Raw genomic sequence first — 25,770 nt, 5'->3', positions numbered from 1 at the left:
AGTGAAAATCTTTCGCTCCCTCTCAAACTGTTTTTATTCCTCTCCGGCAGCATGTTCTATCCTTATTTCACCTCTTAATGACAGTGTGATCAACTATTATCCCTTCCTATTCTTTGCTTGTCTTCTCCTTTTCTCTGCTTTTTGTAAATGTTTGGACTCAGGCACCACATGCACAACACCCAAGTTCCTCACCCATCCACGTTGTCCCTACACTACTCCCAGACTGCACACTCGATCACGACCAGTCACCCCTTCGCTCCCTGACATCTTTACCCTCTGAGCACTTGCCCGAGTAGCCTCTCCAGGTTTGCAGTGGCGGTCCATGCAATTTGGTACCTGTACCTTTTAGTGGGGTTTTACCTGAATTAATCTACCTTTTAATAGCAACATGAGTTGGAATTATAGAAACAATCAATATAGTACAAAAACACAATATAGCAGCATACAACTTTTTACCGAGGAGCAGTTCAGAATCTGTAGTTATCCAATAACATTGCAACAACTGCAGGAAAAATAAAATGAAATACATCATGCTTTCCAGACATGTTCATTATTCACTCATTCACTGCCAGCCGATTTCAAAGCCGATTCCCCATACTGCCAGCTGCTTTACAGCTTTTTGACTGCTCTTTCAAGGCACACAGAATCGTGTGTTCTAAGACAAAACATGCACTAAACCTACCAAAATAACTGCTCCCTCACCAAAAAGTTTCTCTTTTACTTCTTCTTTTCTTCTGTGATGCAGTTTCTGACCAAAAGAGGCGAAAACAAGCTTTTTGTGAATGTGAATACAAACATGTCAAGCAGAACAGTGTGCCTGACACTAAATATAGTTTGCTTTTGTCACCTTAAACTATGAAACAACCAAGGAGGACTGAGGCTACATTTATATGATGACAATCTGAACAGAAGACGCAAAAGTGTGTGGAATACTATTGTGTACGCATGCCAGACAACTAGGTGGTGTTGTCATGTAACCCCGCATATGTTAAATCTCCCTTTGTCTCTGATCAGCGTTCTATGTCAATAATCTGTGCTGTGAAAAACAAAATGATGGCAACTAGCAAAAAAATAATAATAATTTGGACAGACGAAGAAAAGCAGCCAGAGGAGCTTGAAGGACCAACGGATGGATGTAGCCAGACATATTTGTTTACTTTCCTGCATGTGACGTAAACGCATACACGACGTGAGCAGATCTGAGCAGTGTTTTGAGTTTTGGGCCATGTATATGGAAACGTAACGGCGGAGCGTATTAAACTTTTCCACTCTGGAGGGTGGTTCCAAATTTTTGCGTATTCAAGCAGTCAAAACACCATCACCATCTAAACGAAACGCAATTCTAATAGAATATTTTGGAGTTTTTACTGCAAGCGTCCTCATATCAACGGGCCCAGAGGAAGGGCTTTTCATGGCAAAATAATCAGTCACAGATATGTAACTAAAACAACACAGTGAGTGATGCTGTCTGACCACATGGCTCAAGTTGAAGGTCAGTGGCTTTTTTACATGGTGTTTGCCATTCATTCCACAAACTGTATAATCTTTCCTCGCGATAACACACATTTTCTACCAACTACCGTGACACATATACTCTTGTTTTTGCAACTTGTTTCAAGTGTGTTGTGCCTAATCTTTGTCTGACTTCCAACATGTTGGAATTTCTCTCCCTTATAGACAACGTGGCAACCACTTTATCATTCTTGATACAAAAAGTGTTATCATCTCAAATACAAAGCAATGCATCGCCGCCATCTACAGGGATCTTTTAGTAATTAGTGCTTTGTAAACCTGAATTTCACAATCAAGCTGAGCAAGACACTCTTCCACGTGTACCATTGTAAAAATACTTGATTAAAATATTTCTGTGGCAGTAAATGGTTGGATTCCAACAGACAAACATAAACGTTCACGGCAGTGAATGAGTCAAATTTAGTTTTTTATGAAATTGTGCCGATGCCTCCGTTTGCTTTTCTTCATTTTGTTAGATGATGTTTGCTGTAACAAGTTTTGCTCTGGCCAACCAATCAAGACAAATTTCATATATTTCTAGCACACCACTGCTATTTTTTAAACCCCCACAGTTAGGCCCTGACCTCACTCAAATCAGCCCAAAGTACCCTCTCTGCACTCACATACTCTCCAGCTACCCCTCCTTTCTTTCCTCAATTCACGTGACCCATTTCCCTCATCACCCTCACCCCTCCCACCGTCCCCCACACCCCGTTTTGGCCGCACCTCTTGTATCACGCCAGGTGAGTTTGGTGAGGTGTGCCGCGGGCGGCTCAAGCAGGCCGGCCGCAGGGAGATGGTGGTTGCTATCAAAACCCTGAAAGCGGGCTACACGGAGCGCCAGAGGCGGGACTTCCTGGCCGAGGCCTCCATCATGGGCCAGTTCGACCATCCCAACGTCATCCGGCTGGAGGGCGTGCTGACACGGAGCTGCCCTGTCCTTATCATCACAGAATTCATGGAGAATGGAGCGCTTGATTCCTTTCTGCGGGTAAGCTTGGCGGGAAGTGCTCACCACATTAGATCCAAATGAAAGATTATTTTCTGTGTGTATCTATGCAGAGCCGAACTATAAGGTGGCCTATACTTCAGGTACAAAACTAACTTTGCACACAGGAAAAAAAATATGATGACTGTTTGAGAGGTATTTTGGTCAGTATGAGTTATTATTATTATTATTATTATTATTATTATTATTATTATTAATAATAATAATAATATTATTATTATTATTGGTGCATGCGTGTACGTGTGTGTGAGAGAGAAGTTTTGACATGAGTGAGAGTTGCTTTGAGATGCATATGAGATTTATTTTACATGTGAGAGATCATTTTCTCTGTGTACATTAGAGCTAAATGTTGTTTAACTTCTTGAGGAAACCTCTTTCAAACATGGCAAAGTGGCACATAGACACTGGCAGGCGCTGACGACACCCCCGGGTTATGAGAATGGTCTACACTCCAGAAAACAGCCCGAGGCGTTGACTTGCTGAGTGATAGAGATTAAATGTGCAATCTAACGTTTGTCGACAGGCGCAGTGTCTCCGCTTGACGCTCCTAACTGATGCTGACACTTTTTTATTTTTTATTTATTTTTTTTAACACACGAAATCCAGGTGGAACACTGTTGCGTTTGAATGCGCGCTTCGGTGTATTCCCAGAGTCTTTGCGCGACTACGGAATACATTAGTGATCAGAGTGTCGCGTTGCCGCCGCCCACGCACAGTGCCAAGCAAAGACAAGATGAGAAATGAGACGTCGTACAGTACATTTACAACAACACGGGGGTGTTTATGCATCGTTTACATCTAATAAAAACATGTGGTTGCAATGAGAGAATATTGTTAGGCTAAAAGGGGTTTCTTAATGTTTTTTGTGTATCAATACACTGACCTTCAATTACCATTTTGCTGGTTACATACTGTATATACACTAACTAAACGTGGCTGTTTTGTCCAAGTGAGAAAATTTGTGGTTTATAACATGAAAACAAAACAATCAACAATAGACAACACAAATTCTTCATCTTCTGATGATTGTAAGAATGCTGAAGAGTGTCCCCCTCCTTTTCTCCACTGATTTAAATCATCCCAACTACAACATATTCACCTCATCTGCCCATTTCCAACACAAAACAATACGTTCAAGTAAATAAATAGTATAGACGTTCAACAAGACTTCCCCATCTTTCCCATTCCATCTTCAAACTGTTCAGCTCATTCAGAACATCTTAGCAACGATTTTTCACATTTAAATATGTCCACACTTTTCACAGCAACATTTGTGCTATTTTTCATGATAAAATAGCTAAACAGATATTTTACATATTGTCCTTCCACATTTCATGATTGATTCAAGCCATTCCAACTTTAAACTGTTCTGCTTACTCATGACTTAGTGACAGTAGCGCCCCAATTTCCAATTTTTGTTTATATCCATCCATCCATCCATCATATACTGCTTATCCGGAGTCAGGTCGCGGGGGCAGCAGCTTTAGCAGTGAAACCCAGACTTCCCTCTCCCCAGCCACTTCAACTAGCTCCTCCGGGGGGATCCCAAGGTGTTCCCAGTCCAGCCAAGAGACATAATCTTTCCAGCGTGTCCTGGGTCGTTCCCGGGGCCTCCCGCCAGTGGGACATGCCTGGAACACCTCCTCAGCTGGCTCCTCCCAAGGCCGAGGAGCAGCTGCTCGACTCTGAGTCCCTACCGGATGACCGAGCTTCTCACCCTAGCTCTAGGGGAGAGCCCGGACACCCTGCGGAGGAAACTTATTTCAGCCGCTTGTATCCAGGATCTTGTTCTTTCGGTCTTTGGTGGCCTCAACATTTCATCTCTGCTTTTTACGGGTGCTGTGGTGCTGTTGGCTTCTTTAGGCTGTGATCTCCAACTCTCACTGGAGCGGTTCACAGCCGAGTGTGAAGCGGTTGAGATGAAAATCAGCACCTCCAAATCCGAGAGCATGGTCTCAGTCGGACAAGGGTGGAGTGTCGTCTTCGGGTCAGGGATGAGATCCTGCCCCAAGTGCAGGAGTTCAAGTATTTTTGTTTATAATAGTTACTAAATTAAGACATATTTGTCCACATTCTTGACAGATTCAAACCATTCCATCTTCAAAATGTGAAACTAATTCAGGAGATCGTCAAAATGAAATTACCAGATTTTCAAAATAAAATTAGCCATTTAAGATGTTTTATACATTTACTTCCTCCTTACAAATTTCTCAACCTTTTTAAATCATTCCAACTAGAAAATATTCAGCTCATTTCAAATTAGGACATTTTAGAAACTACTCCCACTTACAGAATCCCTTAATTTTCCACAATAAAAATCCCAAATATTTCTTGACTGACTCAAAACATTCCAACTTCAAGTCTTACATTCGAATTGCATCTCAAGGTTATATCTACAATATTTAGTTTCCATGATTAAAAAAGAAATAAAAAATACTACTAATACTACTACTACTACTACTACTACTACTAATAATAATAATAATAATAATAATAGCCGGCACCTTACCGTGGTGGAGGGGTTTGCGTGTCCCAGTGATCCTAGGAGCTATGTTGTCTGGGGCTTTATGCCCCTGGCAGGGTCACCCATGGCAAACAGGTCCTAGGTGAGGGGCCAGACTAAGCACGGCTCAAAAACCCCTTATGATGATTAAAATATTTGGAGATACGTTTCCCTTGCCCGGACGCGGGTCACCGGGGCCCCCCTCTGGAGCCAGGCCTGGAGGTGGGGCTCGTTGGCGAGCGCCTGGTGGCCAGGCCTGCACCCATGGGGCCCGGCCGGGCACAGCCCGAAGAGGCAACGTGGGTCCCCCTTCCCACGGGCTCACCACCGGTGGGAGGGGCCAAAGGGGTCGGGTGCAGTGTAGGCTGGGTGGCAGCCAAGAGAGGAGACCTTGGCGGACCGACCCCCGGCTACAGAAGCTGGCTCTTGGGACATGGAATGTCACCTCTCTGGCAGGGAAGGAGCCCGAGCTGGTGTGTGAGGCCGAGAAGTTCCGACTAGACATAGTCGGACTCTCCTCCACACACGGCTTGGGCTCTGGTACCAGTCCTCTTGAGAGGGGTTGGACTCTCTTCTACTCTGGAGTTGCCCACGGTGAGAGGCACAGAGCAGGTGTGGACATGCTTATTGCCCCCCGGCTCGGCGCCTGTACATTGGGGTTTACCCCGGTACACGAGAGGGTAGCCTCCCTCCTCCTTCGGGTTGTTTGTGCATATGCACCAAACAGCAGTTCAGAGTACCCACCCTTTTTGGAGTCCTTGGAGGGTGTGCTGGAGAGCGCTCCCCCTGGGGACTCCCTCGTCCTGCTGGGGGACTTCAACGCTCACGTGGGCAATGACAGTGAGACCTGGAGGGGCGTGATTGGGAGGAACGGCCCCCCCGATCGGAACCCGAGCGGTGTTCTGTTATTGGACTTCTGTGCTCGTCACGGACTGTCCATAACACCATGTTCAAACATAAGGGTGTCCATATGTGCACTTGGCACCAGGACACCCTAAGCCGCAGTTCGATGATCGACTTTGTAGTCGTGTCATCGGATTTGCGGCCGCATGTTTTGGACACTCGGGTGAAGAGAGGGGCAGAGCTGTCAACTGATCACCACCTGGTGGTGTGTTGGCTCCGTTGGTGGGGGAAGATGCCGGTCCGACCTGGCAGACCCAAACGTATTGTGAGGGTCTGCTGGGAACGTCTGGCGGAATCCCCTGTCAGAAAGAATTTCAACGCCCACCTCCGGCAGACTTCTCCCTTGTCCCGGGGGAGGTGGGGGACATTGAGTCCGAATGGGCCATGTTCCGCGCCTCCCTTGTTGAGGCGGCTGATCGGAGCTGTGGCCGTAAGGTGGTCGGTGCCTGTCGCGGCGGCAATCCTCGAACCCGCTGGTGGACACCAGCGGTAAGGGATGCCGTCAAGCTGAAGAAAGAGTCCTATCGGGCCTTTTTGGCCTGTGGGACTCCGGAGGCAGCTGACGGGTACCGGCTGGCCAAGCGGAACGCGGCTTCGGCGGTTGCTGAGGCAAAAACTCGGACATGGGAGGAGTTCGGTGAGGCCATGGAAAACGACTTACGGACGGCTTCGAGGAAATTCTGGTCCACCATCCGGCGTCTCAGGAGGGGAAAGCAGTGCACCATTAACACTGTGTATAGTGGCGATGGTGTGCTGCTGACCTCGACTCGGGACGTCGTGAATCGGTGGGGGGAATACTTCAAAGACCTCCTCAATTCCACCGACACGTCTTCCTTTGAGGAAGCAGAGTCTGGGGACTCTGAGTTGGGCTCTCCTATCTCTGGGGCCGAAGTCACTGAGGTGGTTGGAAAGCTCCTTGGTGGCAGAGCCCCGGGGGTGGATGAGATCCGCCCGGAGTTCCTCAAGACTCTGGATGTTGTGGGGCTGTCGTGGTTGACACGCCTCTACAGCATTGCGTGGACATCGGGGACAGTGCCTCTGGATTGGCAGACCGGGGTGGTGGTCCCCCTTTTTAAGAAGGGGGACCGGAGAGTGTGTTCCAACTACAGAGGGATCACACTCCTCAGCCTCCCTGGTTAAGTCTATTCAGGGGTGCTGGAGAGGAGGGTCCGTCGGGAAGTCGAATCTCGGATTCAGGAGGAGCAGTGTGGTTTTCGTCCTGGCCGTGGAACAGTGGACCAGCTCTACACCCTCAGCAGCGTCCTCGAGGGTGCGTGGGAGTTCGCTCAACCAGTCCACATGTGTTTTGTGGATTTGGAGAAGGCGTTCGACCGTGTCCCTCGGGGAGTCCTGTGGGGGGTGCTTCGGGAGTACGGGGTACCGGGCCCCCTGATACGGGCTGTTCGGTCCCTGTACGACCGTTGCCAGAGTCTGGTCCGCATTGCCGGCAGTAAGTCGGATTTGCTCCAGTGAGGGTTGGACCCCGCCAAGGTTGCCCTTTGTCACCGATTCTGTTCATAATTTTTATGGACAGAATTTCTAGGCGCAGCCGAGGCGTTGAGGGGTTCCGGTTTGGTGGCCTTAGTATTGCATTGATTTTTGCAGATGATGTGGTGCTGTTGGCTTCATCAAGCCGGGATCTCCAACTCTCACTGGAGCGGTTCGCAGCCGAGTGTGAAGCGGTTGGGATGAAGATCAGCACCTCCAAATCCGAGACCATGGTCCTCAGTCAGAAAAGGATGGTGTGTCATCTCCGGGTCGGGGATGAGATCCTGCCCCAAGTGGAGGAGTTCAAGTATCTTGGGGTCTTGTTCACGAGTGAGGGTAGGATGGAGCGGGAGATCGACAGGCGGATCGGTGCAGCGTCTGCAGTGATGCGGACTCTGTATCGGTCCGTCGTGGTGAAGAAAGAGCTGAGCCAAAAGGCGAAGCTCTCGATTTACCGGTCGATCTACGTTCCAACCCTCACCTATGGACACGAGCTGTGGGTCGTGACCGAAAGAACGAGATCCCGGATACAAGCGGCCGAAATGAGTTTCCTCCGCAGGGTGTCTGGGCTCTCCCTTAGAGATAGGGTGAGAAGCTCGGTCATGCAGGAGGGACTCAGAGTCGAGCCGCTGCTCCTCCGCGTTGAGAGGAGCCAGCTGAGGTGGCTCGGGCATCGGGTTCGGATGCCTCCTGGACGCCTCCCTGGGGAGGTGTTCCGGGCATGTCCCACCGGCGGGAGGCCCCGGGGTCGATCCAGGACACGCTGGAGAGACTATGTCTCTCGGCTGGCCTGGGAACGCCTTGGGATCCCGCCGGCGGAGCTGGTTGAAGTGGCTGGGGAGAGGGAGGTCTGGGTTTCCCTCCTAAAGCTGCTGCCCCCGCGACCCGACCTCGGATAAGCGGTAGTAAATGGATGGATGGATGGATAATAATAAATCGTCGTCATGAATATTCTTTTGCTATGTCAGGACCTCTTATCCATAACCTATATTTTGATACCGTACTTCTAACATTAAATATAATAACACAAGTTGTTCCATCTCTGCAGGAGCAGACTGTCAACATCATTTTATGACTTTTAAATTCCTGCTTCGGTCTTGCTGAACGAGCCACCAGACATTTATTACAGCCACATGCACCTCCATCAATAGGCTAGCTGTATAATTAATCAGCCGCAACACATTAAACGGTATGTAAACATAGCAGCAAATGCACATTTAAATGTTGCTGTGGCCATTACTCATTAAAGCCACTGATAGAAAGAGTCCAATTAATGTTTTTTAGGATGTGTTCAAAATGACACGTTTCTGTTGATTCTGTTTTAAATGCATTCATGTTCATAAAAAGGCTTCAGAAGTCAACACAATTGTTAAAGCATGCCTTAATTTGATAGAAATTTCACTGTTTATACATAAATGAATGTCCATTCATTAATAAATAAATAAATAAATAAATACATCTGCTCGTGTATGTTCCCCCACCACCCACCCCAGGTTAGTTACACTGTCACACTAAATGTGACTCAAAGGGACTCAGTTCTAGAGCCTCATTTAAAGAAGTAAAACTAGAAACAAAAGCAAAAATAGTGTTAATGTTAACTGATAAACATTCAAACCAGCAGTGTAGCATTCAACTACAATGAAAATCTAAATTTGCTGTTTCAGTCTGAAAGGAATACGATTTTTCACATGTGAATTTACTTTTCTTGTGATTAATTTCACTTTCATTTACAGACATCAAGCTCCAGTGGAGTGCTGATCTATTACAAATTTGGATTTTATCCCCAATTGAATTAAATAAATTAATAAAGAAAGAACTGATGTGTTGTGTGTCAGGCTTCTCCAGTGGAAAGAGAAGAAAATGGAAAATAATTAAAAATATTGTGGACAAAATATTAACACATTTTATTTATTTACAGCATTTCTTAGCACCTATTTTAATATTTACTTGTGTAGTTCTCCAAATAAGAGCCATTATTTGTCATTCCCAGTTGAGGTTTATAGGATATTGATGCATGAAACAAAAGAGTATTAGCATTATTAGTGTTAGCTTAATGCGGGAACCAAATCAGCAACACACATCGGGAAGGGAAGACACACGCAGGTGGACAAGGTTAATGATAACGAGACTGGGGAAAAACACACAAGAACACCAGACAACCAACACTCACCAAAATAAAACAAAAACCCAACCCAAACCAACTGAAACATGACAACACATACAAACGGCATGGGAACTTAAGTTGGGGACCTTCTCTGACTCATCTTCTGCATCCCATTTATTAGACCTCAGTGCAAGCATGTTACGGCACAATGTGGTTCTATGCGGAAGGGGAGCAAGTCTTCATTTTGCCTGGTATTTTCCTGTAAATGGTTAAATAGATAATGAAACAATGAACAATAAACAGGCGAACACTAGTTACTGGTAATTGGCCATTTTTTTTAAATTTTTTTTATTATAACAGTAAAGAGTCTAATTAGAGATCGAATTGGACAGAATGCCCATAAAAGGTCAGCTGTTAGTGACTGTCATGACAGCTGTCGTGTTTATGCGGCCTCATGACTGACTGGTCATTTCCAATGTATTCCTCGACTATATTCAGCTATTTTCCTTTTATTGCAACGTATCCTTTGCTCTCTTTCCCCCCTTTTCTTTCCTCCCCTCTCCTCTAATCAAGCACCATCCTCTTATGCCCTCAGCTGAACGACGGCCGCTTCACGGTGACTCAGCTGGTGGGGATGCTGCGCGGCATTGCTGCAGGAATGAAGTACCTGTCGGACATGAACTACGTCCACAGGGACCTCGCAGCGCGCAATATCCTGGTCAACAGCAACTTGGTGTGCAAGGTCTCAGACTTTGGTCTGTCACGCTTTCTGGACGACACTTCAGCTGACCCCACTTATACAAGCTCACTGGTGAGTATTTTGTGTACTGTATTGCTCTTTGATAAAGTTTTGTCAGGAAAATATTTCCCTGTACGATAATTAAATGAGAAATATATTGAGAAGAAACGTCAAGAGAAATTAAAGGGGAAATCAACCCTAAGCATTTCTTTACAATACATTCTATTGCTGCATTTGAGGAAGGCGATAAGTCGGACTTTTCTGACTTCATATCAGGAAGTATTCACGGAAACGGCCCTTGAACTCAGAGGGGAAAAAAGGGCCCCGACATCACCGACCGGCCTAAATCTGACGTCACTCGACAATGGCGAACCCCGTAGAGACAAAGACCGTTTACATGTTTGTAAACAACAGTAATTTAGTTTTTCAAAATAAGTACCGTATTTTCACGACTATAAGGCGCACCGCATTATAAGGCACACCTTCAATGAATGACATATTTTAAATATTGTTCTAAAGACAATAAAATACTGCAGACGAAACGTAAATTATAACAATGAAGACTCGCTAGGAATGTAATGGGGTCAAAAGTAAAACGTTTAAAACCTGTAGAATTAAAATAGTTTCCTTATAATGCATCTATCACACAGGCATATAAAGGTATTTTGTTCTAGTGGGGTTGCCGTAGTTAGCAATCCAAGATGGCGGGATCTTCTGCGGATGTGCGTCACCGATCGTGCAGGGTCACGGATAGCGTCTTGACAGCGAGACCTGTTTCGGCTCAATATTGATCCATATATAAGGCGCACTGGATTATAAGGCGCATGGTCAGCTTTTGAAAAAATTGAAGGCTTTTAGGTGCGCCTTATAGTCCTGAAAATACGGTAAGTGGTTTGGACTGACAGCATTAACTAGAACAACAATTTATTGGAATCAGCTATCTTTGATGTTTACATCCGCCTTGAACACATTGGGGGCTGAACTGGGAGATTTCAAGTGAGGTATGTCCGACTTCCCACCTTCCTCAAATGCCGCATATGCAGCTGCACCAGTCTAAACATGGTATTCAAATTAATGTTGATATGCCTTCAGTAGGGGCGGCACGGTAGTCGAGTGGTTAGCACGTCCGCTTCCCAGTTCTGAGGTCTCCGGTTCGAGTCCAGGCTCGGACCTTCCTGGGTGGAGTTTGCATGTTCTCCCCGTGCCCGCGTGGGTCTTCTCCGGGTACTCCGGTCTCCTCCCACATTCCAAAGACATGCATGGCAGGTTAATCGGGCGCTCCGAATTGTCCCTAGGTGTGTGTGTGAGTGTGGATGGTTGTTCGTCTCTGTGTGCCCTGCGGTTGGTTGGCAACCAGTCCAGGGTGTCCCCCCGCCTACTGCCCAGAGCCAGCTGAGATAGGCGCCAGCAGCCCCCGCGACCCTTGTGAGGAATAAGCGGTCAAGAAAATGGATGGATGGATGGATGCCTTCAGTAGTACAATTCACCGATTTTTATCAGTCTTAGCAGGTGGCCATATTCTCACTTGCTGCCGACTGAAAATGACATCACAGTTGCTCAGTGCATGATGGATAGGTGCCCTCGAGGACCTGAGTTGGTGACCCCTGAAATAAAGGAACAGGAAATAGTTCAAACAAATTTCCCAATATTCAGATAAATTCTGACTTGGCAAGATTTCTTCAAAAATGTAAACGTCGATAGCCTCAAACAAACACTGATGTTTTAAAATTTTATTTATTTATTTATATATTTAGTTATTTATTTATTTATTCATTTATTTTTAGCACAACACAAACCCAGAATTAATCTTTGGATGTTCAAAGAAGTCAATGCTTACATTGAACTCTAAATACATTTTGTGTCCATCTTTTGGTGCAAACTTGCAAAAAAAAAAGAAAAAAGAAAAAAAAGATTAAAAAAAAAAAGAGTAAGGAAAGCTCAGTGTAGTGGACTGAAGTCTCACAATATTTATGAAGAAAATTCCTATGTATTATGGATGGTAATTTGATCCCCATGCAACATGCCCACGTGGAGTCTTGCGACTGCACATACAGTCTATGCCAATATTTACATTTTTGTGCCAGAGCGCTTGTAAATATAACATGCAGGCTGCCCTACTGCTACATGACTTCAGTATTTCTCAAACTGTGACCATTCACCCTTTACGTGTGTGTGTGCATGAGCAGGGAGGGAAAATTCCCATCCGGTGGACGGCGCCAGAGGCCATCGCCTTCAGGAAGTTCACCTCTGCGAGTGACGTGTGGAGTTATGGCATCGTTATGTGGGAGGTGGTGTCGTATGGAGAAAGGCCATACTGGGACATGAGCAACCAGGACGTGAGTCAGCACCGCTGTCGCGCCAACAAATATGTTGCAAACAATACAATTTGAGCTTTACATTGAGGTCTGAGTTTAGTATTCACTGTCTTATAAAAGTACTCACACTCTGTATTTAATTAGGAGTACAGATTCAATGGTACCTCAACATCGACCCAGTTTGACTGTGTAACAACTATGGCCGATGGCCCAATCCACCCTCTAATTTTTTTTTAAAGTTTGCTTCTCCTAAAGCAAATTCTCTGCAGTCGCATAAATATTCCACTGCCCAGACAGGATCCAGGCTTGGTTAGCTCTGCAGGTGGTCATCCAACCACCAACAAGGCTCTTTTGAAGCCGCTGACCAGGTGACAAAGGAATTTATGCGTCTGCCGAAGGAGTGTATTCAAGCCCGTCTTCTTGGAGCCCGAACAAATGGCTCCAATGATTTGGAATACACAAATGACCGATCAAAGGAATGTTCATGACTTATTATCAATCACAAAGGGTATTCTGGCGCCTCGCCCTTCCTGGAACGTCTAGATGGAGCAACAGCACCGCCAAGTGGTGAAACTTGGAACTATCCTTAGTGACAATTCACATAAGTAACCGCATTTTACACATTTATACCATGATAATTCTTGACAGACAACTGAACTACGAATGATTCATGTTATATCTTTGTGTGTATGAACATCCTATTTCATTTGTACTCCATAAAGAATGAAAGATAATCAATATCTCTCAGTTCAGTCAGATTAGACAAGTAGAAGTTACCTCACAAGTTACTTTATGATGCATTAATTGAATGGCACAGCTTGAAGCCGCCCACGACCGAGTGAAGGTCATGGAGACCCAGCTGGATGACGTTAAAGCGCAGCTGGATGAGGCAGAAGCCCGCGCAGATGCGGCGCTAGCCGAAAATCTGGGCAGTGATGCAGATGAGTCTGCTTTCACTCCCGACTCCCATCAAAAGATTGGTGAGTTAACCCAAGCTCTCGCGTCCGCCGAAGAGACAAATCGAGACCAAGAAAAACTGCTGAGATCTGCTGCAAATGAAATTCACAAACTAAAAGCAGAGGTGACTGACTTGACTGAACGACCGTCAAAAGACCAATTTCGGCTAGCAGAAGCTAATTACTTTCGGGTTAGTTCGTCGCTAGCTCAGTCCACCGATGAAGTGAAGCGCCTCCAAGTTCAGGTACAGACCTTTAGGGAGGAACGTAATGCCGAAGTGGACCGCTCATATGACCTGCGAACCAAATTAGCATTGACTGAAGCCGAGGTTACCCGCCTCCGACAATGCCAGCAGGAATATGAGACAGAGTTAGCTCATATTAAACATGAGTTGCAACGTGCTCAGCAGTTGCATGAGGTCTCCCGAGGAGCCTCCCGGCCGGGAGCTCCACCCCCGCACAGACCTCCTGATCCCAGAGCCACAGCACCACAGCTCAAACTGCCACCTGAGTCCGGAACCGCCTGGAGGACGCCGCCAGTCACCACCGCCGCTTTAGGCCTGGCACCTCCAATGGCCGCCTTCCCACACGTTTTTGGGCCATCAGGTGATGGCAGTTTCCAACGTGGACCCATGTCGACTCCCCCGTTGGAGAGACAAATGGGCGTGGCCTAGAAAGATTTGGACAAGCTGGCCCGAAACATAGCCAAATTCGAACCGAAACCAGGGGGGTCCCACAACACGACAGAGTACTTGAAAGACATCAACTATCATCTCCAGAGGTTCCCAATGGCAACCGTGGAAGATAAGTTGTACTTGATTAAAATGACGTCCAGCTGAACAGTCAATAGACTGCTGGAACGGCAGCCCGCTGATGTGTTGTCTGACCCCTTTGCACTGCACCAAGCCATCTCACGCGAGTTTGACGGTTCTCCTGGGTTGTCGGGCATGGAAGTCGCCATGTTCGTCAAACAGGGAAAGCAGGAGTCTCCTCAGGCTTTCTATAGTCGTCTTCGCGATGCCTATTTTGGGACTCGTAACGAGCCCAACATGGAGGAAGATCCTGGTTTTAAAACGTTGTTTGTCCGAAACCTCCAACAAAACCTTAACCACTACTTGGGACTGGCTTTGTGTCCTGAGACACTGAATAGCTCGCAGCTACGTGACTTAGCAGCTAGGGGCTATACAAAGCTAAAATTATCCGCCCCCAAGGTAGGCGACGCAGGAATTTATAAAGTGGACGTGGGTCCTCCTTCAGAGCTGGAGGGAGCTTGCTCCTATGCTCCGAGGGAAGACCAGGCTAAATCAAAAAAGTCAAAACAGTCCCGCGCCTCGCGAAACCGGAAACCGCGCTCCAAAACCGACTTCTCGCGTGACGAGAAATCGGACGGAGAAAAGCAAGCTGACGGCCGCCGGCGCTCCAAATTTGCTAAAGGTAAGCCCGATTCGCGCTATCATCCAAAACGTGATAAAGTCAAACGCGCGCCAGCAACCGATTCCTGCCGCGAGTCCCGGAACCGCCAAGTCGACTCCGAGACTGACCATAACGCAGTTGCCGACGGCATATGGAAGGCACTCCTGAAATTGTCAAAAGACTCGTCAAAAGACCCGCCTTTATGACTAACCGACGGCCGGATGCCCAATGAAGTGACCCACCAGCAGAGGTCACCAGAGGGGCCTCCAGTAGCCGACACTCAGACACCTACTAAACTGCCTTCTGACTCAACAATATTGGTACTGCAGGCTGATCCAAATACAGCAGACCCTCATGTATCGCGATCAACCGATGACGTGAGACCGTTCCAACAGCTTTTAGGTGATCTCACCACCAGGGGGATAACTCGTAAATTCTATCTGAGCGTCACCCTGGAGCGAGCTCTAACCTACGAAGCCCTTGTAGATCCCGCCGCAGACATCACGGTGATGTCTAACACGGTGTTCGAACAACTCCGCGCCGCGTCACAAGTTAACAGTCGACCGCTCCGCCTACGGCGGTGTCCACTCACCGTTAGCGCCTTCTCACCTACTAACACAAAGCTGGAATCTGTCGAGATGGTACACTGGTCTATTGGCCCCATGGAATTCATCCATCCAGTCTATGTGGGACCCATTGAGTCAGTCCCCCTTCTTATTGGCCAAGACCTGTTGTTCCGCTTCCAACCCATCATAGACTACCAGAGACTCCAGATTTGGGCCCAGGTGCGGCAGGCCCTGCCGACATTTCCTTCGGGCCCTGACCAGGCTCAGCTCTGCACTGTGACTCGGGCGCAGCCACCCCATGGGGAAGCAGACGCCCCCACAGGGAGCTGGGACACGACACAGTCCAAGGCAGGACCCCTCTCGTCCCCGACAAAGGACCGGCTGAGAAGCCATGACACCTTCCTTTGTGACCTTGACCCACCACCGCCTGATGCAGGGTACGCCCCACGCATCATCGGAGGTGTCCACGTGCAAGGTGCACCTGTTCTTGACGCTGTCCTCGCCTTGTGGGCTGACAAATCAGCCATTTCTGCAGCATTCGCTGACAACTTGCGAGGTCTCGACCCGAACATTCTTTTCGTCTCCAAGTCTTGCCGGTTTCCGTTGAACACGGAACCTCCTCTTACAATAACTGCAGTGGGCGTGTGCGCCTTAAACCTTCACTGGAAGCAGCACTCACTGACCCACTACTTCTTGGTTGTCCCGGACGCGCCTCACACCCTTTTCGTGGGTGCAGATTTGCTTGTTCGTCTTGCCGTCCAGGTGGACACCATCAACAACGTGCTTTGGTCCCTCACCAACTCGGAACCTCTAGCTTGTGTTCCCAGTCTTCCAAACATGAAGTCCGGACAGACCATCCCAGATGCTTGCGAAGTCTTAAACGAGGATGAAGTGATCGCTCCGGCGACCACGATCAACATTCCGGTTTGCTTGGTGGCGCGAGCTAACCAGGTCTTGAATGCTAGCTCCGCTTTCTTTCAACCTTCATCGGAATTCATGAACCTGTCGTTACTCTTGGAGGCCACGCCCATCGTGGACGCCTCCCTCACCACTCTGATCTTGGTTCACAACCCCCTTTCGTACGACGTTCGCATACCAAAAGCGACCCGTCTGGGCCTGCTCATCCGTTCCGACTTCCACGACTTCACTCTAACGGTGCCTGTGGTTGGACACATCCCATCTGACTTGTTCTTGACTGAAGACACCGGTGGCCGAAGACTCACCAGGCCATCTCAGCTTGTTACGGTCAACCCTGCCGGTCCCACCAACGATGAAGACATCGTCCGGGTGGACCTGGGGACAGACCAACAACTGGTGATTTATGCCGTGAGCGCGTTGCCTCCAACGCCCTCTAGCATTCCCTCTGGAAACCCAGAGACACCTCTACCAACCACGACTCCAAATGGGGACCTTCAACCGTACCCAGAGTTCGAGGTGCACCTCCAAGAAGTTCTGCACCGCGCCGACGCGCTCCGGTCCGAACAGGACCGCGAACGTTTGCGCACCGTGTTAATGAAATACACACCCTCTTTTGCCAAGGACTCCTTGGATTGCGGGTTGACGGCACTACATGTGGTCCGCATCCCGACTCAGCCCGGCGCTCCTCCAACTTTCGTGCGCCAGTACAAGATTCCGATCCTTACGAACCAGTACAGAAGACTATCGACGCCATGCTGGAAAAGGGCATCATTCGCCCCTGTAACAGCACCTATTCGGCTCCATTGTGGCCAGTCTTGAAGCCAAACGGCACATGGAGACCAACCATTGACTATCGCAAACTGAACCAACAGGTTCCTCTTTCGCGATGGCCCATGACACAACTTGAACAGGAACTTCCCAAGGTTCGAGATGCCAAATTCTTCACCACCATCGATGTGGCTTCGGGGTTCTGGACGATCCCAGTAGACCCCAGGGATCAATACAAGTTGGCATTCACCTTTGGCAACAAACAGTACACTTTCAACCGGTGTCCATTTGGCTACGCCAACTCGCCAGCCGAATTTAACATCTTCCTCAACAAGGCGTGCCCTGACGCCGCCGCCAGGGGCAACCTCATTTATGTCGATGACATTATGATGAGGAGCTCCTCTTTGGATGACCACTTGATGGAAATCGACCACGTTCTTGGACAGCTGTCTTCTGCAGGCGCCAAACTGTCCCTCCTGAAAGGTCAGTGGTGTCGCACGAAGGTCAACTACGTGGGGATCTTGGTTGGGCCGAACGGGATTGAACCACAATCCAGCCGTATTCAAGGCCTTCTTGACATCAAAACCCCCACCGATGTGTCAAAATTGCGCAGCTTCCTTGGCGTGTGCAACTATTCGCGCCAGTTCGTTGAACACTTTGCTGACATAGCACGCCCTCTTACTAACCTGCTGAAGAAAGACACGCCCTTCGATTGGGGTGACGAACAAAACAACGCGATGAATATGCTAAAACAAAAGCTGGGCTCCGCCCCCTGTCTCGCGTACCCCGATAGCAACAAGGAATTTTTCTTGGAAGCAGGATTCTCCGACCACTGTTTGAATGCGGGTCTATACCAAATGTACGACCAGGATAAACGCGTCGTGGCGTACGCCAGTAAAACGTTGAACGGCCCCGAGTTGAAATACTCCGACTGCGAAAAAGCCCTGTTTTCCACAGTATGGGCAATCAAACATTTCTCAAACTACATTGGATGCCAAAAAGTAACGATTGATACTAACCATCATCCGGTTACTTTTCTTAACAACCAACGCATTCGAGACGGCGTCGTAACGAACACGCGCATTGCCGGCTGGCTTATGGCGTTACAAAGTTACGATGTTCGAGTCCGGTACACGAAAAACGCAAAGTTACCACTGGGTACCGATCTAGCAATTTGCCAGAACTGTGTGACAACTTCCCCGACCCCGCCGACAGACGTCGCCGTGTCACCGATGCCGGAATTCACGCGTCACCGCTATTTTGAGGAACATGTCTGCAAAGACATGCCTACAGCTTACGTGGATGGCTGCTCTTACCACCACCAAACCCAGCTGCAGGCTGGGGTGGGCATCGCTTGGGTCAACGACACACCGTGCAAACCACTGCAATTCCAATTGGGCCCCCACTCTTCTCAATATGCGGAAATCGCTGGCATCCTGATTACACTCAAATTGGCAGTTGAAAACGGTGTCGCGGTGCTGGTTATCTGCACTGACTCAAACTATGCCCGCCTCGCCTTCACCTGTCATCTACCGGTGTGGCGTCGAAATGGTTTCCTTACGTCAGCGAAGAAACCCGTTAAACACCGGGACCTCATCTTGACATGCGACCATTTGGTTTCCTCCAATGATATGCATGTCTATTGGAAAAAGGTCCGGGGACACTCAAAAGTCCCAGGACCTGACAAACATTTTAACAACCTAACGGACACGTTAGCCAAACAAGGGGCCCTCAACGGGACTCCTTGGACATTTGATACAGCTTGGCTGCCCACCCAGCCCACCCTGGAGGTCCACGTTCTCACGCGCCGCCGCGCTGCGGCCGCCGCTGAGTCTCGCGACGCCCCCACACGAACCCCTACGGGGCCCGTGGCGTGCGTACCTCCCATCCGAACCTCCGACTTGGTCGCCCAACAGGCCGGCGACCCCGCGCTTTTCAAAATAATTCAGCACCTTTCTGATCCTGTCGCCAACCCCGTGTCGCCTGACGCGTTGAGTGACGACAGCGACTTCAGAGACTTGCTCTCCGTGCTGCAAAGGCTGCGTCTCGTTAAGGGCCTTCTGGTTTATGACTCCGGGTCTCCACCTGCCCTGCGGTTGGTGGTTCCACGGAGCCAAAGGGGGGTCTTGCTAACATACGCCCACGACGCGCCTTATGCAGGCCACCGCGGATTCAAGGCCACTGTCACCGCACTACAACAGGTGGCATACTGGCCGCGCATGCATAATGATGTAGCAACCTACATCAAAGGATGCCTGGTTTGCTGCCAATTTCAGCCAGCAAACCCGAGTCACCGAGCACCACTCCAACAGAAAGGAGTCACCTTCCCATGGTCTGATCTCCAAATTGATTGGGTGGGACCACTGGTCAGATCTCTGAGAGGGAACAAATACTTTCTTACAGTAGTTTGCGCGTTCACCAAGTGGGTAGAATGCCTGCCTGCTCCAAACGACACCGCACACACCACTGCATGCCTGCTGATGAACCACGTGTTCTCCCGCTTTGGGTTGCCCTCACGGGTTAACTCAGACAGGGGAACCCACTTCACAGCCGAGGTAATGCAACAACTTTGGCAAATGCTCGGAATCAAGGCCCAGTTGCATATTAGCCATCACCCGCAGGACAGGTGGAGCGGACTAATCGCACCGTGGTAAATTTGCTGAAAAAGTTTGTTGTTTCCAACCATCGGGACTGGGACACCCGACTCCCACTGATCCTCATGGCGATTCGAGCCACCCCTCACGAATCCACAGGGGTGGCCCCCTTTGAAATGATGACCGGACGGCGAATGACGCTCCCCCTGCACCTGATGTATCAGCCAGGAGAAACAAACCTAGCCACGGCATACACGGCCTCCCAGTACGTGGAGGACTTGCAAGCCCACCTCCGAGCCACGTTTTATTTGCTCAACAACAGCTTAAGCAAAGTGCAGAAGGTCAGAAAACCTACTACGATAGGAAAGCCTCACGAACCGAGTTCGAAATAGGTGATCGAGTATGGTACTACTTGTTCGCGCAACCAAATGCTAATACTCCGCGTGCCCAGAGGGGCATCGCCCGGAAATTTCTTCCCCGGTGGTCAGGACCATACGAAATCGTCGACAAACTGTCACCCGTCGCCTATCAAATTAGGATGAATAAAGGACGTCAGGGGGACCAACTGAGGTGGGTCCACCGAAATCAGATCAAAAGTCACTGCGGTTTTGAACGTCTGGGAACGCGATCGAGCGAATCTCAGGACCAGCATGCGCGCGAAACTGACAAAGGGGGGTCACCAGCTGACTCCGAGTCAGTGACCCGACCGACACCCTCGACAGACGCGCCAAACTCCGTCGACCGACCTAGCTGACTACGATGTTTAAAAGTATCAGACGTGCAAAAGGGGGGTCAACACCCCGCTGCACCTACCAAACCCCGAAGGGATACCACACCGAGCGACGCTAATCCGCTTGTCTTTGTTGATTGCGAGAGGATGGTGTGATATGATGACGACCCTGATGTTGTGCATGACCGCTGTGGTGAGTTGGCCAGAAACGGTTGAACCCGGACTTGCAGCGGAAATTGCCTTGACTGAATAACCAGGATTGCTTACGAATGATTGCGAGAAGTTAGCATACTGTGTTTTTCTACTTATTTGCAGACGCTTGGTGCAACACTTAAGGATACGGTCCTAGCTGTAACACCGATAGCATTATGCAGAACTAGACTAGACAACTATAAAACGATTTGCAACTTGAATTCAAAAGATTATGTACACTCAAGGTGTTATAATACTTATGAATGGTATGCTGCGTGAAATCAGTTTTTGCTAGCTATAAAAAGCTCCCCCGTACTTAAGGCCTTCAAAAGCAGGTCAGAGTACTCTTTTTAAAGCGTTAGTGAGTCTAGCTAATCTAACTAAGCCCCTTTGCCTTCCTTCCCTTAGTCTAGCGCGACTGCCGAGGATACTCTGATTTTTTTTTTTCCTTTCATTTCTTTTTCTCCCCTCCTCCCTTTTTTTTCCCTTTTCCTTCTGTTATTCTTGGATAGCGCACGACTTTTTGGGTGTTTAATTACGCTATAGGAAGATGCGATAGCTAAGTACCTAGCAACGATAGTGTCGCGCTAACCGACCTAAGACTTTTTTTTTTTTTTGACGAACACCCCCAGGGGTGGAGATTTGCACCGACACGCAGGTGCCTGAGACAACCTCCCCATCTTTATAAGAGAGCTATGGCCTGAGTATAGTCCCGGGTTTTTGAGTTTTAGAAGGCGAAAGCCTCTTCTTCGTTCTCTCTCTCTTCTTTAATTTGCTGTTCGTTTTCCCTAGTTACTCATAATATGATACTAGCCTTATAGCCTTAGGAAAGTTTTCTTCCTTTTCTTTTGTTTTGAATTTCGCGTCTTGCGTCTTTCCCAGGCCCGCGCCTGTTTTGGGACACGAGTCCCTCAGTCAGCTGACACAGCACCAAGTTAGACACACACTGTTAACTGAATACACATAGAGACACCTTGAAAATACACAGACATACCCTGCATACACATAACCAGGCAGAGGTTAGAGAAAAGTTGCACCAGTGGTATGTCTTGAGTGTTGCAGCAGAGCGTGAGTGGGACTCCGGCCGTCTGACCGTGGCCTGGACCCTGGCCACGCATCATCTGGACCCGTCAACCTGGACATCCTGAAGATTCATCCCGCTTGACGAAGGGGGGTCTGTAACAACTATGGCCGATGGCCCAATCCACCCTCTAATTTTTTTTTTAAAGTTTGCTTCTCCTAAAGCAAATTCTCTGCAGTCGCATAAATATTCCACTGCCCAGACAGGATCCAGGCTTGGTTAGCTCTGCAGGTGGTCATCCAACCACCAACAAGGCTCTTTTGAAGCCGCTGACCAGGTGACAAAGGAATTTATGCGTCTGCCGAAGGAGTATATTCAAGCCCGTCTTCTTGGAGCCCGAACAAATGGCTCCAATGATTTGGAATACACAAATGACCGATCAAAGGAATGTTCATGACTTCTTATCAATCACAAAGGGTATTCTGGCGCCTCGCCCTTCCTGGAACGTCTAGATGGAGCAACAGCACCGCCAAGTGGTGAAACTTGGAACTATCCTTAGTGACAATTCACATAAGTAACCGCATTTTACACATTTATACCATGATAATTCTTGACAGACAACTGAACTACGAATGATTCATGTTATATCTTTGTGTGTATGAACATCCTATTTCATTTGTACTCCATAAAGAATGAAAGATAATCAATATCTCTCAGTTCAGTTAGAAGTTACCTCACAAGTTACTTTATGATGCATTAATTACGATGTGTGTTAAACGGGTTGTGTGGGAAAACTGATTTGCCAGACTGACCAAATTTAATGCCAAATTATTAATCTCTTTAATAATTTTTTTCTTAAAGTCTGCCCGAGCGAGCAGAAGGGTGTGCCACCACCCACTGAAGCCCCGCCCAAAGACTTTAAAAGGGCGAGGAGACCCTCGCTCCTCCTGCTCTTCCCTCTTCCTGCTCTCCCGCCTCTCCCCTCTGGCTTCCAAAACCTCTTCCAAAACTCTCTTGCACGACCTGCGAGTGTCCCAGCCTGCTCGAACTCTTTGTTCCAAGAAACTTTCCAACCACGTGGCCTTTCCTTTTCTGGCAGCAACCGTTGCCGAGAGCAGACACTCGCTCCACGCCACGCCAAAGCAGGTGCAAACTGCAACGCTGACTAAAGACTCTTTTGCTTTTTTTTTTTGTTTTTTTGTTTTTTTTTTGTTTGTTCCACCATCGGTGCTTGCCCGCCCGACTCCGCGGCCCCGGCGTACACTTGCAACGTATCGCCGGACTCAAGGTTGTGCACCGAAGCCGCACCTCACCTGCTATTCGGTGGCGCTCCGCCGCAGTGCCAACGCACCTCCAACGGCTGGCCTTCCCCGTACGCAGGCGCGTACTGACCGAGCTGCAACACCTGAACTCGGACAGCTGCCCGGCAGAACCAACCTCGCCGGGTCGCCGACCAATCAAGGGACGAGCCGCGCAATTACGTCAGGCCCCTGGAGCGGCTTCCCCGTGCTCACCTGTGGAATAAACCCTTTTTTTTTTTTTTTTTTTCTTGCCTTTTTGGAACGAACATTGACTATTTTTCCCCCTTTTGTTCAAGACCTTTCTGCTCATTCGACACAAACGATGCTCGTAAGTCTGCATTTGATTCCCAAATTGGTACCACTGCGTGCAACTTACGTTTGAAACATATCACAGATCTGGCAGGTCAAATTTCTCTTTTCCTTGTTTCCTCATTCATTCGCATTCCTTCCTTATTTTCATTCGCTTTATTTTGTTTCTTTTCTTCTGACGGTAGAATAGTTAGATAGGCAGTGTTTTGATTCTGTAGTGTAGCAATCGTGAATAAATGCATGTTTTATGAACTCTATTCCGCCTAAGTCATCTGTGTTTCCGAGTGGATTATTATTCTTTTGTTAGTACAACGAACCACTGAATATCGAGTGTGGCGACTTTAGATTACCAATGACTGATGAAAGAAGGATTTTGGTCGTTGTTTGCTCCTGTTAACCCAAAGCAAAACCAACGTGGTGCCCCAGAGGTTATCGAGGTAAATATAATTTACCTCTGTAACGTCCAGATTATTAATTCGTCCAAAAGACGACCCAATTATCGCTACAACTGGTAGCTTCAGATTAGCTCCACGAATTATCATCGGAACACTCTCGAACACGACAATTGCAGCTTGGTTTCTGAATGAAACCTTGTTTGGTCCAATAGAAAGATATTTTATCGGTCACAAGATCCACTCAACCCAATGGCCGTCTTTGTGCGTCAAAAGGTCCTCCCTTCCAAACCTCGTCGTCACTTGAGCCAGTAACAACGAAGTCTCTCGGCGATGGACGTTTTGAAAAGCCAATCAGATCCTCAAAACATCGACGTGCTCGTGGCCAGGGTAACACATTTGTTGAACACACATACCCTACGTGTAAACCCTCCAACATTATAAAGTCACATTTTTGGTTGCTGCAACGTGCCAAATGCGCACAATATTCACCCATTCTTATGGTCGTTTGAGTTAGCACTCAACTGTTTAACTATTTACATTCTACTTACTTACTTATTTATTATTACAGAATGTTTTTATAAAATAAAATACTGTTTTGTGCTATTTTTCTTGTTGAAAAACATGTTACCAAATATTTTAGTGTTTTTTTTGTTTGTTTTTTTTTTGCTTTTTTTGTTTTTGTTTTTTTTTGGATTTTCATTATTTCAGTTGAGAAAGTTAATTTGGGCTGCGGATATTTAATCAGAGGCGGGCATCGTCATTGACTAAAATTGATGAGTGATGGTAGTGCCCACATTTTGGCGTGTGCTTCAGCACTTTCAGCGAATGCTTGATAATGTGAATAATGTGATAATGCCTTGAAAAAATGCACAGACTGAGCACCAAGTGAAGCAGGATTACTTCTTTCGATCGCGGTGAGTACACACCGTCCTTCTCAATCCGTGTATTTTTGTGAGGCTTTACATTATCAAGCAATCGCTGAAAGTGCTGAAGCACACGCCAAAAGGTGGGCACTTCCATCACTCATCAATTCCAAACAATGACGATGCCCACCTCTCAATTATTCAACGAATTAAACTTAAAAGTAGTACAGACTGAAATGCACTTAAGCACAGAAGTAAAACTGAATTTTAATGTAACTTTTTTTTAAACCCTCACACTTAGCTTTCAATACACTTAAACTTATTAAAACAAACTTGTTATAAACTAGTATTCCTTGGTGTCTTTTCTTATGCAGTTCTCCAAATAATAAGCATGCTTGCTTCAAGCTGTTTTTGTCACTCCTAGTTGAAGTTTATTGGAAAACTGACTCACAATACAAAAGTGAATTAAACATTGCATATTTAAACATGTTCATCTAAACCGTATTTTATTATTATTATTATTATTATTATTATTATTATTATTATTATTATTATTATTATTATATCATTTTTTTTTCAAAGTGTGCTAGCTCACTGCTAACATATGACGTGAAACTCCATAGCTGGGCTTTATAGCAGCTTTCATACCTTCACACAATTATTAATGAAACACACATGGAATACTTTGTCTCGGCTCCGAAAAAGAATACGAATAAAATGTAATTGCACATCCATTACAGTCGGTGGCACTGGCGCGCTCATTGTCAGAGAATGCGCAAGAAGTACTAGCTCCTTTGTAGAGGTGTACTTATAACAATTTTATAGACAAATGATACTATGTATATGGTCGCAGCAGGGAGTTGGGGCACGCAAAATATTTTTTCCTTCCTGGTGGGGTGGAACAAAAAATAATTGAGAAGCACTCGACTATACTGAAGGCACACAACTTTGAATTCAGACTAATCTGTATACTATTTAAACACGATCGCTTAAAAAGAGGAGATATAATAGTCTAACAAATAATAGAACTGACCACTGTACACAAGCAAAGTACAGATTCTTGAAAAATGTATAAGTGTACAATTGCAAATCTAAAACACGTGGAGCTTTACATTTCTCATATCCACTGTCTGACCGGGCTGCACTCTTTATCTCCTCACTGCAGCAGTGT

The 25,770-nt window shown here is 47.3% G+C and overlaps 1 protein-coding gene across 3 annotated transcripts in view; it reads left to right on the top strand.

The window, feature by feature from the left end:
• Nucleotides 1-25,770, top strand: part of LOC144005487 (ephrin type-B receptor 3-like) — a 162,808-nt gene that overhangs the window by 125,265 nt on the left and 11,773 nt on the right. Inside the window, exons 11-13 of one of the 3 annotated variants that reach the window (XM_077503706.1) lie at nucleotides 2,256-2,503; nucleotides 10,115-10,330; nucleotides 12,445-12,594. In XM_077503706.1, the coding sequence (XP_077359832.1) occupies nucleotides 2,256-2,503; nucleotides 10,115-10,330; nucleotides 12,445-12,594 (614 nt within the window). The other 2 variants (XM_077503726.1, XM_077503715.1) reach the window with 2 other exon arrangements.

Source organism: Festucalex cinctus, chromosome 1 (genome assembly GCF_051991245.1).
Source record: "Festucalex cinctus isolate MCC-2025b chromosome 1, RoL_Fcin_1.0, whole genome shotgun sequence".
NCBI classification, from domain to species: Eukaryota; Metazoa; Chordata; class Actinopteri; order Syngnathiformes; family Syngnathidae; genus Festucalex; species Festucalex cinctus.
Note: the sequence above shows the minus strand (reverse complement) of the source record. Positions and strands in the feature narration are given on the sequence as shown.